The sequence below is a fragment of the Misgurnus anguillicaudatus genome, unplaced genomic scaffold, assembly GCF_027580225.2.
Source record: "Misgurnus anguillicaudatus unplaced genomic scaffold, ASM2758022v2 HiC_scaffold_26, whole genome shotgun sequence".
NCBI lineage: Eukaryota > Metazoa > Chordata > Actinopteri > Cypriniformes > Cobitidae > Misgurnus > Misgurnus anguillicaudatus.
Genome location: NW_027395276.1, coordinates 5456849 through 5472500, shown reverse-complemented (window position 1 = coordinate 5472500; position 15652 = coordinate 5456849). Strand labels below are relative to the sequence as shown.

At 37.1% G+C, this 15652-nt stretch overlaps 3 protein-coding genes across 6 annotated transcripts in view; 2 read left to right on the top strand and 1 right to left on the bottom strand.

Annotated features, from left to right (window-relative positions):
- The window catches only part of LOC129443275 (neurocan core protein), a 56188-nt gene extending 52292 nt beyond the window's left edge, over positions 1 to 3896 (top strand). Inside the window, exon 16 of the mRNA XM_073864357.1 lies at positions 772 to 3896. Coding sequence (XP_073720458.1) covers positions 772 to 869 — 98 coding nt within the window. The 3' untranslated portion in view covers positions 870 to 3896. The remainder of the gene's footprint in view (positions 1 to 771) is intronic.
- Positions 3897 to 5765: 1869 nt separating this feature from the next.
- Positions 5766 to 12347, bottom strand: LOC141362402 (transmembrane 6 superfamily member 2-like). Its single transcript, XM_073864415.1, has 10 exons — positions 12095 to 12347; positions 11489 to 11592; positions 9992 to 10089; positions 9728 to 9831; positions 9546 to 9628; positions 9210 to 9334; positions 8853 to 8954; positions 7411 to 7503; positions 6962 to 7081; positions 5766 to 6845 (listed from the first exon to the last, which is right to left on the bottom strand). Exons 1-10 carry the CDS (start codon positions 12193 to 12195, stop codon positions 6636 to 6638), a joined length of 1140 nt encoding a protein of 379 aa, XP_073720516.1. The 5' UTR covers positions 12196 to 12347; the 3' UTR covers positions 5766 to 6635.
- A 1519-nt stretch (positions 12348 to 13866) lies between these two features.
- LOC129443263 (protein strawberry notch homolog 2) overlaps positions 13867 to 15652 on the top strand; it is a 29937-nt gene continuing 28151 nt past the window's right edge. The window contains exons 1-3 of one of the 4 annotated variants that reach the window (XM_055203744.2): positions 13922 to 14105; positions 14534 to 14599; positions 15441 to 15612. In XM_055203744.2, the coding sequence (XP_055059719.2) occupies positions 15493 to 15612 (120 nt within the window). In that variant the 5' untranslated portion in view covers positions 13922 to 14105; positions 14534 to 14599; positions 15441 to 15492. Of the gene's footprint in view, positions 14106 to 14533; positions 14600 to 15440; positions 15613 to 15652 lie in introns of those variants that run through there. The other 3 variants (XM_055203745.2, XM_055203743.2, XM_055203746.2) reach the window with 3 other exon arrangements.

Genomic DNA, 15652 nt, shown 5'->3' with positions numbered 1-15652 from the left:
AGCTAAATACTCTTCTTCTCAATTCTTCTCAATTCTTCCTCTTATACCACGGTTACCACAAACATCGCTCTGGTGGTTATTTTAAGACATTTGACAAGTCAGGTGTGCGGTTTTACAGAAAAATAATCAACACCCATGGAACATTTCTCAACCAATCAGAATAAAGCATAACAATATTATATGGTATAATAAGAGCCAATGAGTCCATGCAATGGTTTCTGGGAGATGTGTAGTGTAGTGTTTAATGTCTAAGAGGGAGTGACCTCTGGTGGAGAATAAGGGTACTCCACTTGCTAAATAGAAACTTTTGTTTTGAGATTTTTGTCTTTTACTTCTTAAATATTTCTTCTGATAAAAAGACCTCAGTAAGGTCTCCACTAGAGTTACATCTCAACAATTTCTCAAACTGTGTTCAGATTTGCCAAAACACTAAAGTCAGAGTAATTCATATGAATACGATTCTCATCAAACTCTGACAAAAACCAGATGAGCTGAGCTATTCAGTACACATTATTATTACACAAACTTGGTCAAATTTGAATGTACTTTTATTTGTCATAAATTTTAGGAGAATAATTTGAGATGCTTCAGATTTTTTTATATTTATGTACAATGCTGTTTTTTAATGCATCATCATAACAGATCAAAAAGAGTTTTAGGATCTGATACCAGCGCTGTACTATCATATTGCTGCAGTACTTTTAAAAGGGTAACTCTTGATCAATAATATTTTGTGACAGTCGCTTATATCATCTGTGTGTCTCATGACAGCACGTCGATCTCACCGTTACCGTCGGCAACACCAAAGATCCCGGCGTGAGCACCGGAGACACAGGAGACATGGATCCGGTCACAGAGGACGAGATTAAACCTCACTGGTGTTTAAAGGCAGGAGACGTCCCCTTTTATCTGTGATTTCACTTTCAGTGTTTTCCAGTAAGAGGAAACACAACAGACCCTGAAAAACTGAAACAATTACTTCTCCTCATCTCCTGATCTCCTCCTGATCTTCTCCTCTGGATCTCCTGATCTTCTCCTGATCTTCTCCTGATCTTCTCCTTTGGATCTCCTAATCTTCTCCTCATCTCCTGATCTTCTCCTGATCTTCTCTTTGGATCTCCTAATCTTCTCCTGATCTCCTGATCTTCTCCTCTTGATCTTCTCCTGATTTTCTCCTCCGAACCTCCTGATCTTCTCATCATCTCCTTATCTTCTCACTTTCTTCAAAACTTTGTGACTACAGTTCAAGTCATTTAGGTTTTATAATCAGAGATGGTCTTGATAAGGTCTGAAGGGTTGTTACTGTAGATTGACAGACAGAAGATTATTAATGCAGTCAGTGATATAGAGACAGATCTGTATAGAGTTACTCGTACAGATGACAGTAGTGTTTGCTTCAGCTGTAGGTTATTTGTGTTTTGTAATGTTTCAAGATTTGTATTCAGTGTGGTCTCTACTAAACTTTGCATTTCTGCCAGGTCACTGAGTAAGAATGATATTTAGCACTGTAATAGAAAAACTGCATAGGCCCTGTTTATTAGAAACAGAAAATGTGGTCAGTTTGTCTTCTTAAAGGAGCATTTCACCCGTGGAAACATTAATCTTTATTGAAAGTGGATCATATTTGTAGTCGAAATGTAACATACATTTCGAATTTGGTGCCTATTTGACCGAGAAAAGGAGTGTTTGTAGTCTCACTCCCTCAACAAAGATATTGGACTTCCTGCTTTCAATGATGCAAAATGATGATTTTTACATCTGTGAAAGAAGGAAGTGCAACACTGAAATCTGTATTTCTCCTGTCTCAGTGGAAATAATGCACGACCATTCAAAAACATGACTGGGGTTCTAACTATACAAAGATTAATGCAAAAAGGTGAAGTGTCCCTTTAAATACTCGACTGATAAATCACAAAGTCATCTATGTTGTTTTCAACTTTACATCATTTAGGCCTACATGTTATGTTTTAATCCTCTGCAGTAATGTTGAGCTGTTTCTGTTTGATAAAGAAGATTACACATTAACTCTTTCCCCGCCAGTGTTTTTTTTTTTTCAAAAGTTGCCAGCATTTTTCATAATTTTCACAACAGTTTAATACCTTTCAGAAAATGTTCTTCTTCAAATATATAAACATCCTATATATAAAATGAAAGAACAGACCCTCTGCTTTTCAAAAAAAAAATGAATCCTACCTTCATTAGTTTTCTTTTTATCACCGCTCAAATATGGGTAGGTTTCTTCAAAAACACCAAATTTTGAGCAAAAAGCTGAGATAATTGAGAGAGAAGGACTTTTGATAGAGATCAGATTCAGAGTGATTCTCAAAACATACACTGACATACCGCTGTTGTCCCTATAGGGCAATACTTCTGGTTTTATAAGTTGCAGAAGAGCGCTACCTCGTGGATAATTGCGGTATTACGGATTGCCGGAAATACTCGTCATTGGCAGGGAAGCGTTTTATCTTAATTGATGAGTTAACTCGTCAATGGCAGGGAAAGAGTTAAAAAACGCTGGGTTATTTTTAAACCAGTGTTGGGTCAAAAGGGACAAACCCAGACATACAGTATATCTGACCAAACAATGTGTAGTTAAACCAACCCAGCAGGTTGTCTTTGTCCCTTTTGACCAGGTGCTGGTTTGAAAGTAATCCAGCAGTGTTTATTGTGCACAAATCAGAACATTTAAGACAAGGACACCTTTTAAAAGTTTGTGTAGTTTTTATTTGGATTTTGATTGATTTTGTGTTTTTATGATCTGTCATGATTTTCAACAAACACTACACACATTGTCTTGCATGTGTTTGCTGATGGTCTGTATGTTTTTGAAATGATTCACTGTGAGAGCAAAAGATCTTTAATTTTCATAGAGCTCTGAAATGGTAAAAGTCATCTCCAACATGTGTTAATCTACACAATGTGTGTTGTTACTGGTATCTTCAGAGAATCATCAAGCGTGTGATCCAGATGTTGTTTGATCTCCAGACTAGAGATAGCTGAGAGATGCGTGTGTTTGCTGAAAAAATACAGAGGATTTTGTGACTCACTCTTAAAATATTGGATTTTTTAAAACAATAGTTGGTAATAACAAACCAGCATAGAGTTATTTATAACCCAGCAGTTGGGTTTCTTCATATTTGACCTAACTTTGGGTTGAAACAACTCAGCATTTCTTTCAAGTGTATAAACAGTATTAAACTTGAATATTGTGCCATTTCATTCACAGTCACCTTAAGACTCTGCTTGTGTGTGTGCGTGTGTGTGTGTGTGTGTGTGTGTGTGTGTGTGTGCGCGTTTGTGTGTATATGTGTGTGTGTGTGTGTGTGTGTGTGTGTGTGTGTGTGTGTGTGTGTGTGTGTGTGTGTGTAACATGTTTGTAAAGTGCAGGTGCGTGTGTGAATTGAATGTGTGTTTTCTTTTCTCTCTGTTCTCTGAGTTTGTTCAGTGTGTTTATTTCTGTACATGTATTCTGTAGTGAGCATTATATGTTAGATAAAGAATGATCAAGATAGATTTTCTGCTGTATATATTCTGTGGATTAATTGAAAGGTTTTGATCATTGATTCTTTCATATCATTCAGTGTTTACTGTTTTAACACGGTGACATCTTTAGGTGAATCTCACAAGCAACATTACAGTATTACTAGAGTATCAATATACAGTATATTATAAAGTGAAAGGCTTATTTTGGAGTGAAATGTGACCTGGTGATGTTTTTGAGAGGCTATGGGAGGTCAGCTGTGCCTTTTATCAACTCACACAAACATTTGTTTTAATACTTCAGTCTGATGTCTCTGAATGTGATTTGTGTGAAGATCAGATCTCTCTGTAGTGTTTTTATGACTATGGTTTGTTTTTCTTTATTAAACTCCACCAATAAACCTGATTGAATTAGACCAGATGTTGTTTCTTGCTTTATTAAACAATTGAAATCAAAGTTAAATATTACTAGATGTATTTCAAGATTTTTATTACTATTATTATTACTACTACTGAGATTATCTAGATGGTTTTTCACTTCTATAAACATTCCTAGATTATAAAATATAGATTATAAAATGTTCAGACAATAATGTTTCGTGTCTGAATTGTGCTGTCATGATGCTGGTGTGATGTTGTCAGGGTGTTGCTAAGCAGATGCTTCACTTTATTGCTATATGGTTGCTAGGGTGGTCTGGTTGGTTGCTAGGGTGTTGTTCAGAAAAGTATACTGTTGCTGCTTTCTTGTAATGTTCTTCTAACCTAAACCCACAGTGTTTAACCTGTCTAACTGGGAGCTCACCAAGATTTGAAGCTAAGCTTCATTTCAAACTCAGCCTTATTCAAATCTTCTGTACACAACTCATCTCAATTCAGATGTTTTAAGATGAACAGGGCACAGAACTGCTTGAACTAAAAGGTTCAGCAATATTAAATCTATTTTGGGGAGATACTGTACAATAATTTCTTACACAGAATACAAATACATTTCAGATACAGGTATAAACATCCACTAAATCCTAAATCCACTGGCAGGTGTAAATTAAATCGTAAGGACTTTTCTGATTTCATAATGCATCACATGTTCAGAAATGAATGAAAACATGAAATCTTTCAGAAGACAAAGACAGCATCAGTTCAGTTTTATTTCTCATTCACAAAGTGAAGTGTTATACAGATCTCTTCAGTTCAATACATCACTGTGTGTGTGTGTGTGTGTGTGTGTGTGTGTGTGTGTGTGTGTGTGTGTGTGTGTGTCAGTTATGCACATGCAGGTTAATGTCTGTCTGATAATAACTAAGTGAAAGATCATCAGGACAGCTAGGGTGACATCGCTATCAGACTTGTGTGATGATGTCATCTACAGAATCAAGGGTCAGAGATTGGATTAGACATGAGAAAGATAATCTTTCATCTCAATGTTGCAATGTAATAAATATCTCTACACAGTGAACCTGTGCCCCGGCGTTCCCTTTAGAGCCTAACAGACAGAATACCAGAGATATCACGACAGGCAAAGAGCACGGCCACAGAAAAGCTTGATTTAGGTAATGTTGGAAGTTTATTTATCCAACAACACAATAATAGTGCACAAAAGATGGCTCAAAAAGTCATTGTGTTTTTGTTTTATGACAGAAGTTTCTTATTTTCTTTCATTTTGGGGAGATTTGTGACCTGAATTGAATTCATGATTTCATGAGATTCAACCAAACAGATATTTTAAATAAGCAGTGTTTCTTAACTCCTCCCTCCCAGAATGTTTGAGATGTCTCCTTATAAAAAACACCTGATATAACTCACCAATTTTAGTGTGCAGGGAGACATTTTAAACATTGAGTTAAAAAACACTGATTTAAAATAAAATTAGATTTAACCCTAATGGGACACATCCACTATGAGCAGACACGGCCTTTACTTTCACAGAGAAATCTCTTTGCATGTGTCTGTGCACGCACACACACACACACACGCGCATACGCACACACACACACACACACACACACACACACACACACACACACACACACACACACGCACACACACACACACACACACACACACGCACACACACACACACACACACACGCACGCACACACACACACACACACACACACACACACACACGCACACACACACACACGCGCACACACACACACACATGCGCACACGCACACACATACATATGCACACATGCACACAGGCACACACACACACACACACACACGCACACACACACACACGCGCACACACACACACACATGCGCACACGCACACACATACATATGCACACATGCACACAGGCACACACATGTCAGAGTCCAAATTTATTGAGATTTCACTAAATGACTCATTTGTTGAGAGATAAGCCATGAACACAGAGATTAACATCAGTAGTTTAAAACATTTCACACATTTACACAAATAAACAATTGGAAACTAAAAAACCCTTTTTCTAAAACAAACATAAGATAAACAGAATGTTAAACCATAGCAAGATTGTACCTTTATGTCCAATAACTAATATTACAGGTGATATAAATATTTAAAATATTTACTTTATACTAAATATAGTCACTGAATACTGAGGGTCGGTTTCCCGGACAGGGTTTAGATTAATCCAGGAACGAAGGCCTTTGTTATATTAAAACATTTAAGTGTTTTTTACAAACATACCTCATTTATGGGTGTGCATGTTGAGACAAAACAATGGCACTGATAAGTGTAAGGATATATGTCTATAATATATAAAATATGATTTTAAATTAAGGCAGCTCAATGCATTTTAGTCTGGGACTAAGACCTGTCCAGTAAACTGACCATAAATGTTTGCACTTTAGTCTGAATCTACTTCTAATCTTGAATTGTTTGTCTCAGTAAATCTCAGACAACTGAAGCATTTGTACAGTAGTACTTTTGTAACCCAGCATACAAATAAAGATTTAAATGGAAAAACACTCTGCTTCCAATATCGTCTGAGGCTGATCAGACCGAGACTTTCTCAGCTAGTTAGTTTCTATCAATAAGACTAAACTCTTATTTTCAAAGGTTTCTCCTTTGTAACACTTCAGCATCTGATCTTGTGGTAGATGTTTCTCCATCACACGTTCTTCTCAGTGGATTATAATCCTTTAGGATGTTCTTGCAGGTGAAGGCTCTATTTCATCTTCTTACCATTGCTGGCTTGTACCTGTGGAGTGATCTTCATGAAGAATGCCTGGTCCGTGTAGCAGCGGGCGGCGAGGAGAACGGGCACAGCGGCGTACAGCAGGTTTAGGGTCATCACGAGATGCCACTCATCTTTGGGAACCCGGTAGGTGAAAGGTGTGCGTGAGTGAATGGATGCTCCGATGTGAGTCCACTGAATCTGTGAAAACATCAGAACTGTAGTGAGATACAAGAACGTGTGCTTCAACAATGATCTGAATAAGCAGACAATGTAAGCAGTCCATTAACAGTGTTGATGATTCTTGACATGTTTACCTGAGCTATAGCTCCAGCGAGAATCAGTGTCCAGTCCAACATCCAGGTACATCCAGGAGTCAGTAGTCCATAAACGCACGCCGTCAGGAGAGGCAGAGCATAAAACAGAAACACCAACATCTACACGCACATAGAATAGAAATGAAAGAGTTCATCTCTATATATTCATCACTATAATCCAATCTAGTAGATTATCAAAGTGAATGTTTTGTGGGCTAACACTACAGAAGTTCATACAGATTGTGTAAAGGGCTGCATTACTAAACATTTACACCTTATAAACACAGAAATTCCTGAAATGTCCATTTCAAAATATGCTAGTTGCAGAAAAAGTTTCATAGCTAGATAAAGTCTGTGATGGTATAATAAAAACACTTCTTTTACACATGATACTATACAATGTATCTGCCAAAATACACAAATATAGTGCACAAATATAGTGAACTCACTGATACTTTAGGAAATCCAACACTGTCTTTCATGTATGGCTCATACTGGTAAATGTAAGAAAAACACCAGTCCAAAGAACATTCAAGAACAACCTGTGAAAGAGAAAAATGATAGAAGGACATTAAAATGAGTACATGGATGAAAAGATAAGAGGATGGATGGATGGATAAATAGATAACTGGATGGAAGGATGGGAGGATGGATGGATGAGTGGATGGATTAATGGATGGATAAGTGGATGAATGGAAGGAAGAGTGGATGGGTGGATGGATGGATGGATGGATGGATAGATAACTGGATGGAAGGATGGGAGGATGGATGGATGAGTGGATGGATGGATTAATGGATGGATAAGTGGATGAATGGAAGGAAGATTGGATGGATGGATGGATGGATAACTGGATGGAAGGATGGGAGGATGGATGGATGAGTGGATGGATGGATTAATGGATGGATAAGTGGATGAATGGAAGGAAGAGTGGATGGGTGGATGGATGGATGGATAGATAACTGGATGGAAGGATGGGAGGATGGATGGATGGATGAGTGGATGGATGGATTAATGAATGGATAAGTGGATGAATGGAAGGAAGATTGAATGGATGGATGGATAGATAACTGGATGGAAGGATGGATGGATGAGTGGATGGATGGATTAATGGATGGATAAGTGGATGAATGGAAGGAAGAGTGGATAGATGGATGGATGGATGGATAGATAGATAACTGGATGGAAGGATGGGAGGATGGATGGATGAGTGGATGGATGGATTAATGGATGGATAAGTGAATGAATGGAAGGAAAAGTGGATGGATGGATGGATTGATAGATGGATGGATGGATGGATGGATGGATGGATGGATGGATGGATGGATGGATGGATGAGTGGGTGGATAGATAGATAGATGGATGGATGGATGGATGAGTGGGTGGATGGATGCATAGGAGGATGGATGAGTGGATGTTTGTATGGATAGATAGATGAATGGATGGATGGATAGATAGATGGATGGAAGGATGAGTGGATGGATGGATGGATGGATGGATGGATGGATTAGTGGATGGATGGATAGATGAGTGGATGGATGGATAGATGTATGGATGGATGGATAAGTGGATGAATGAAAGGAGGAGTGGATGGATGGATGGATGGATGGATGGATGGATGGATGGATGGATGGATGGATGAGTGGGTGGGTGGATGGATGTATGGATGTATAGATGAGTGGATGGATGGATTGATGGATGGATGAATAGATGAGTGAATGAGTGAATGGATGGATGGATGGATGGATGGATGGATGGATGGATGAGTGTATGGATGGGTGGATGGATGTATAGATGAGTGAGTGTATGAATGAGTGGATGAATAGATGAGTGAATGAGTGGATAGATGGATGAGCGGATGGATGGATGGAGAGATAGTGGAATGATACTCACAAATCCTCTAAAGAGAGTGAAGCTGATAGTTCCTATGAGAGTGAGTGTGAGCAGAAGATCTAGAGGTCGAGTCAGAATCCCTTTCTTCTGTTGTGCCTCCACCTTAAAACAACATTCAGACTCAGATCAGTACTTTATCAAAGTTGTGCTGTTTTATTTCAAGTATTGTTTATATAGATCAGTAGATAACTGGGCTGGTGATTGTTTGAAGAGCTACAGTGGAGATAATGAATCATATTAAACATCTGTTTGACCTTCATCTTTATGTTTTTCATCTTTAAATCAGACAGTGTCAATACTCAGATACCATCAGTCTGTCTCACATATAAGTGACTCGTGGTAAGAAAGTCATCCCACCTTGTCAGCAGGAATGATTGACAGCTCTCTTGGCCTATTGAAAAGCTTGGCTGCCGCCCATATGGATAAAACTAAGAAAGGGGCATTTCTCCAGAGAGCAGGCTGAAGGCTTTTTCCATATTTACCTAAAAACACAGCAACAAAGACTTCAATATATAACCTGACAGAAACAAGAGCGTGCTCCTGTATACCTCAGGGGTAGAGCATTGCATTATAGCAGCACAAAACGTTATGGGTTTGAACCAGAGGAAAACACATAGTGATAAGAAATGTAATTTGCTTTGGATTAAAGCATCTGCCAAAATGCATACATGTAAAATGATTTTAGTTTCTTACCGATTATAATCCCTGGGATAAGGACGATCTGATGAGCTATGATAGAACCCGCCCACACGAGAGCCATACTCCGGAAAGGCTTTCTGGATAAATGAGAGCAAACATCTGACTCATGAATCTCTTTTAAACCTAAATGTTATATTGATGTACTGACGTGTGTTGTTTAGGTAAATGATTTTTACCCTGTGCTCATCTGATGGAGCATAATGAGAAGCAGCCCATAGTGAACAACTCCATCCCAATATCCCATCATGATGCAATGAGCAGAACTCAAGTACGGTTCCGCCTTCAAGACATTAAAACAGAGATGAGTGCATACTCTCTTCACATGTATGTGTGTGTGTGTGTGTGTGTGTGTGTGTGTGTGTGTGTGTGTGTGTGTGTGTGTGTGTGTGTGTGTGTGTGTGTGTGTGTGTGTGTGTGTGTGTGTGTGTGTTTGTGCTGACCTTGCTTATGTAAAAGTCCATAAATCCTTTGATATATCCATCCTGCTGCAAAGCATTTGTGATGCCAACCACAGAAGTGAAGGAAAACACAGCGAATACTTCAACACACAGATGAAGAGCATCAGTACAATAAGCTCACAAGATTCATCTCATCCATCTTCTCTCCCCATCAAACCCAAACATCCAAACATCTGTCTCTAACACACTTTATCTTTTAAGCTATAATTTTCACACACAGTTGTGGTCAAACGTTTTGAGAATCAATGACACAAATATTAATTTTCCCTGCTCTTCAATGTTTTTAGACCTTTTCTCAGATGTGACTACGGTATACGTAAAGAATAATTGATGACAGGCTCTGAATTATTCAAAAATAATGTACAAGGTGTTAATGCAACACAGGTGTGCATTTTTTTTCTTCAAATAATTCAAAGAACCGGAGTCAATAATTCCTCTTATACCACGATTACCACAGATATTGCTCTGGTGGTTATTTTAAGACATTAAACAGGTCAGGCCGCGTTTATCGAAAAATAATGGCAACCCGTGGAACATTTCTCAACCAGTCTAAATAAAGCATTCAACAGCCGTCTTATATTTAAGTATAATTACAAGCATTTCAAAACGTCAAAGGCTTTTATTGACAATTACATTAAGTTTATCTACATTAAGTCAGTATTTGCAGTGTTGACATTTCTTTTTCAAGACTTCTGCAATTTGCTCTGGCATGCTGTCAATCGACTTTGTGACTGATGGCAGCTCATTCTTGCATAATCAATGCTTGGAGTTTGTCAGAATGTGTCAGTTTTTGTTTGTCCACCAGCCTCTTGAAGACTCTCAATGGGATTTAAGTCTTCTGGGGAGTTTTTTGTTCCCCGACCCACTAAGTTATCAATTTTGCCTTATGGCAAAGCTGCTCCGTCATCCTGGAAAACATTGTTTGTCTGTTCTTGGATGATTGGGAGAAATGCTATCGGAGGTTGTTTTTATACTATTCTTTATATAAGCTTGTTTTCTTAGGCAAAATTGTGAGTGATCTTTAGAGAAGCTGAAATCTCTCTCTCTCATAGATTATTTCATTATGATTTACTGGCTGTCCACCAAGCCAAGGACTGCCAAATTCAACTGGTCAGAGGCTCTTTGATCTCATTGCTCATTAAAGTTAAATGTTAAAAGTGTTTCAGCAAAGCTTTGTCTCAGATGCTTCTCTTAAAATGTCACAGATAAAATAACAATAAATCTTAATGAGTTAATTATTGTTATAGAGCCATAATTGAGTATAGAGCTGTAAAATAAATGTGGAGTCATATTAAAGTCATATTCAGATCAGATTGAGTATTGAGACATTCGTGAGATCTCTTCAGGACACACATGCCAGATTATTGGGGTCTTTTGATAGAGCTTTACAAAATATGTCCCTATTCACTCTCCATTCAATCTCATTACTGTCTAAGAGAATCAATTGATACGTTAAAGAGATCTGTCTTGTGGTCTTACCATAGAAGAGAGGATCAACATCAGTTTTTGTCTTCAAACTGAACTTTGCCAAAAGCAACACAGTTGTAAGAACTGCAATTCCAATAGCCAATATAACCTGTGGACTGAATGACATGAGAAAATAGTTTTAGTCAGCACATATTAAAGTCATATCACATTGAATTAAAAATTATCATGTTATATGGAAACCTGCTGATTATCTCTTATAATGTATGACAACAGAAGGTTTAGTTTATGGGTGAATTCCACTAAATAATGTCCAGATTACATACATTACTTTGTAAAAAAATCTGCATATGTTGTCTCAACTTGATTTACTTTATTTTAGGATCATTACATTGGTTTACATTGTCCCATTTGTCTGTAATTCTCTTAGTAGTACATAAACAAATGCTAGCATCATCATAAATACATGAATATAAATATAAAGATCTTGGCAGGTTTTAATGGTTCAGTACAGAGTGAATGTAGGTTGGTTGACCTCTTTTGTTAAAATTTGTTCATTTTATAATAATTTCAAAAACCATCCAGACCGTCTAAATTTCATAAGGAAGATTATTACAATTGTTAATATTTTACAAATACTAAAATGATAGAGAAACTTACTCTTGTAAGATGGAGACATTGTTGATTGTGTAGAGAATAAAAGGAGCCGTCAGAGACAGAATGAAAACACTTATCTGTGGTGGGAGATTCATCATCCACATAGATTTAAAATAAAACAATCCACTTTAAAAGTCCTACAGGCAGTGTATGAAGATATTTAGTAATCTACAGCCTTCTTAAAACTGAAACTATACATGAAGTTTGAAAGCAGCACTCTGTGTGTGTCCTGTAATGTACTCAGATGATGATTGAATCAACATAAAACAGGTCAAATCTGCCAAAGTTCATGGACTCTGAACTATTACACGCCCATTATTTCAAAGACTGAGATCAATGAACGGTGTTAGCACATATTCATATGAAGAAACTATCATGATGTCATTTTAAAAATGCATTTCATAATTAAAATATACAATAATATTAATATTCAGTTAATAATATTAGTATTAATATTAAATTACATTAACTGTATAAATAATAATAGTTAACTGTATATATTGTAATGCCCAGAAAAAAGGTTGGCAGTTGTCATAATGTTTGTTATTATGCTATTATGTTTTGTTGTCTATGTTAAAGGGGACATATCATGGAAAGTGCTATAATTGGGTCCCCAGTGCTTCTATCAACCTAGAAAATGTGGGAAAGATCAACCCAGTAACTAAAAAAAAAGAGCTCCCCTTGTGATGTCAGAAGGGGATATTTTTATAATAATACTGCCCCTTAGGGGTTGTGCACACCAAAACTTTTAAACACGCCTGGAGGACACCGATTGCCAGCTGTTTTGACAGCACAACTGAGTTTCAATTTCAACAAACCACCGTTATGTGTTTGCATTTCATCAGCTAATTTGCATTTAAAATGACACACCCATTTTTGCTCACAACTACAAAGTGGTCATTTTAACATGCTATAATAAATTATTTATATGCTTAAACTTCACATACGTACTCTGGGGAACCAAAAGATTAATTTTACATCTTAAAAAGTTAAATGTTCCCTTTAATGTGTGTCAAAATCTATGATACTGGTTGATGCTATAATAATGAAGATGTAATACTTAATAATACATTAAATAAAAAATCTTGGACGTTACTTTAATATTGATTAATATTTATTTTAAATTTAAATATAAACTATTAATATTGATGTTAAATGCTTATTTAACATTAATAGACTTTTGGATGGTTACAATTATATTGATTTAATATTAAATGTTACAGTACTAAACAGTTCATTATTGAATGAAAACAAAATAATAATTGGTGGCATATGGTCAATATGTTATTATACTTTATGTATCTTAGACAACACTAAATATTATATTTGATTACGTTTTGAAGTATATAAAAGGCTAAAATAGAAATTTGATTTGAATGAAATGTACATAACTATTTATTATAAAAAATATTTAGGCTATAAAAATGTTAAAAGGTTCCTTTTTTGGTTCTGTGTAGAGTAGAGGGGATACAGCTACGGAAAAGTCTCGCGAGATGTTGAGTTAAGGGTTAGGTTTGGGGGTAGGATTAGGATGAAAACAGCCCTTATCCGGCGAGATTTCGCGAGATTTTTGCCGCAGCTGTATCCTGTTGCCACAACCTTCCATTTTTCCCTAAAAAAAGAATAACTACACCTTGTGTGGGCTCCAATTGCTTAGAATAAAAAATAAAATTTGGAAAATCAAATCAAAGACATTCATTTATGTTCAGAAATGTAACTTTCTATATAAGCTTGTGTTTTTCTATTTTCAAATAGACGCAGTTTAAGTAAAACGAAAGATTTTTTTCCCAATTCCACCAAGTTGTTGGATGCGCGCTGACGTCACCGGAAGACTCCTCCCTCCTAAGATCAAGATGGCGGCGTCGACCAGGAAGTAGGTAAACAACCGAACAGGGGTAGAAAAATATGGATTAACCCCTCACATTCACCACTACCGATCAAGAACAGGCCAGATTCAGAAATCGTGTGGGGTCGTGAAAGATTATCGACGACAGGGGGTTTAAATTATCGCCGGGTGAGTGAGTTTTCTGTCAAGTTAGCATGTTAGCACGAGTCAAACAATAGCGCTTCATAGAGTCAGTCAGAGAAATATAAAGGCAGCTGATAGATTCACTTATAAATCCATTAAAACGGCCTATAATCATCAGTATGAGCTCGCGCTCGTGTTAATCGGATCTGTTTAAAGGCTTTGTGCTCTTACTGGGTTTTTTCAGGCTGACAAATGCACCGTCGGATTAATTAATCCTTATTTTAGTCTTAATTAGTTGTTTCTTATTTATTGTGTTTGTGTGTGAGACAGATTGTGTTGTGTGGAGTAAGAAAAACTGACACATGTATTAACAGTGTAATCCCTCCTTGTAACACACACACAGACTGGGCCTGTCTCAAATACTTTAAGCATTAACCCTTTACCCTGGTACCTTAATTTACTGTTCCCTTCAGAGATCTGCCTGTCTGTCTGGCGACCTGGAAATAAGATTGTAAGATGTTTACAGTGAATAAATACAGGTTTGTTTTGGTCTTTAGTAGCTTGTGTTGTAGGTCTGGTTTAATGTTAGCCCAGTTTAATATCATAAGTTAGGTGTGAAACATGTGTATACTTTTTGTACAATAGATGATGTATAATCCTCTTAATCAATAAATTCAATAGATGTCAGTATTGACATTGTCACGGTTTGCTAAATTAATTGATCAAAAAGCGTGGGAACATCATAAGTTTCTCTTTAAGTTACTTCTGTCTCTCATTAGCTGTGTTTCCATTACCATTTAAATTGTGCAAATGATCATTGCCAATTAAAAATACGGCCAATGGAAACACATTAATTTTGCAAAAGCTCCCATATATCGCAAAAATGTTGTGGTGGTGTTTCAGGCAATTCGGAAAAGGTGTATTTCGCAAATCTCCAATGGAAATGGTTTATTCGCGTTTTCAAGTCACCTGATACAACTAAGCGGTATGAACTAAAACTTCCCAGAAACACCTCAATACGTGTCTGCTCCCAAGTATAAGGAGTTTTCTTTGGCATTTATGTTGGGATAATACTACTCTTATGTCTCCTTCGGTTAAAAATAAGGTGGATGTGAATTTAGTAAACCTACCAACATCAGTCGATGTGATGTTTGAAATGACTTATCGCCAGAGGAAAAACAGTTGCATATCATCAGACAGTTAATGGAAACGCTTTCATTTCACAATAGTCTTTTGTTAACTTTTAGATAATAATGCTTAAGTTTTGTGCAAATCTGTAATGGAAACTCAGCTATTATCTGTTTTTCTGCCAAGTCTTTATTTCAATTGTAAAGTGATCATGATGCATTCTCTCAGGTCTAACTTGTCTCTCTCTCTCAGAGATGGCTGGTGATGGGCAGGGGTTTGGCACCATGTTTCTGATCAAAGCCTGATGCCCTCTCTTGCCACGTCTGTTGTCATGAACACGGAGGACTATCTGCACCCTGAGGGCCCTCAGCTGGGGAGTCCGAGGTTTAGTGTATCCAGTCCTCCCCTCGTGAGCTCCTTGGAGGTACACGCTGTACTCTTTTAACTTTATCATATAAAATGCC

Excerpts from the sequence above, each read along its gene's own strand:
- LOC141362402 (XM_073864415.1), bottom strand. The coding sequence starts at position 12,195 with ATGTGGATGATGAATCTCCCACCACAGATAAGTGTTTTCATTCTGTCT. Across the intron at positions 10,090-11,488 it reads TGTTGATCCTCTCTTCTATG|TATTCGCTGTGTTTTCCTTC; the intron begins GTAAGACCACAA and ends TGTGTGTTGAAG. Across the intron at positions 7,504-8,852 it reads TCACTCTCTTTAGAGGATTT|GTTGTTCTTGAATGTTCTTT; the intron begins GTGAGTATCATT and ends TCTCTTTCACAG.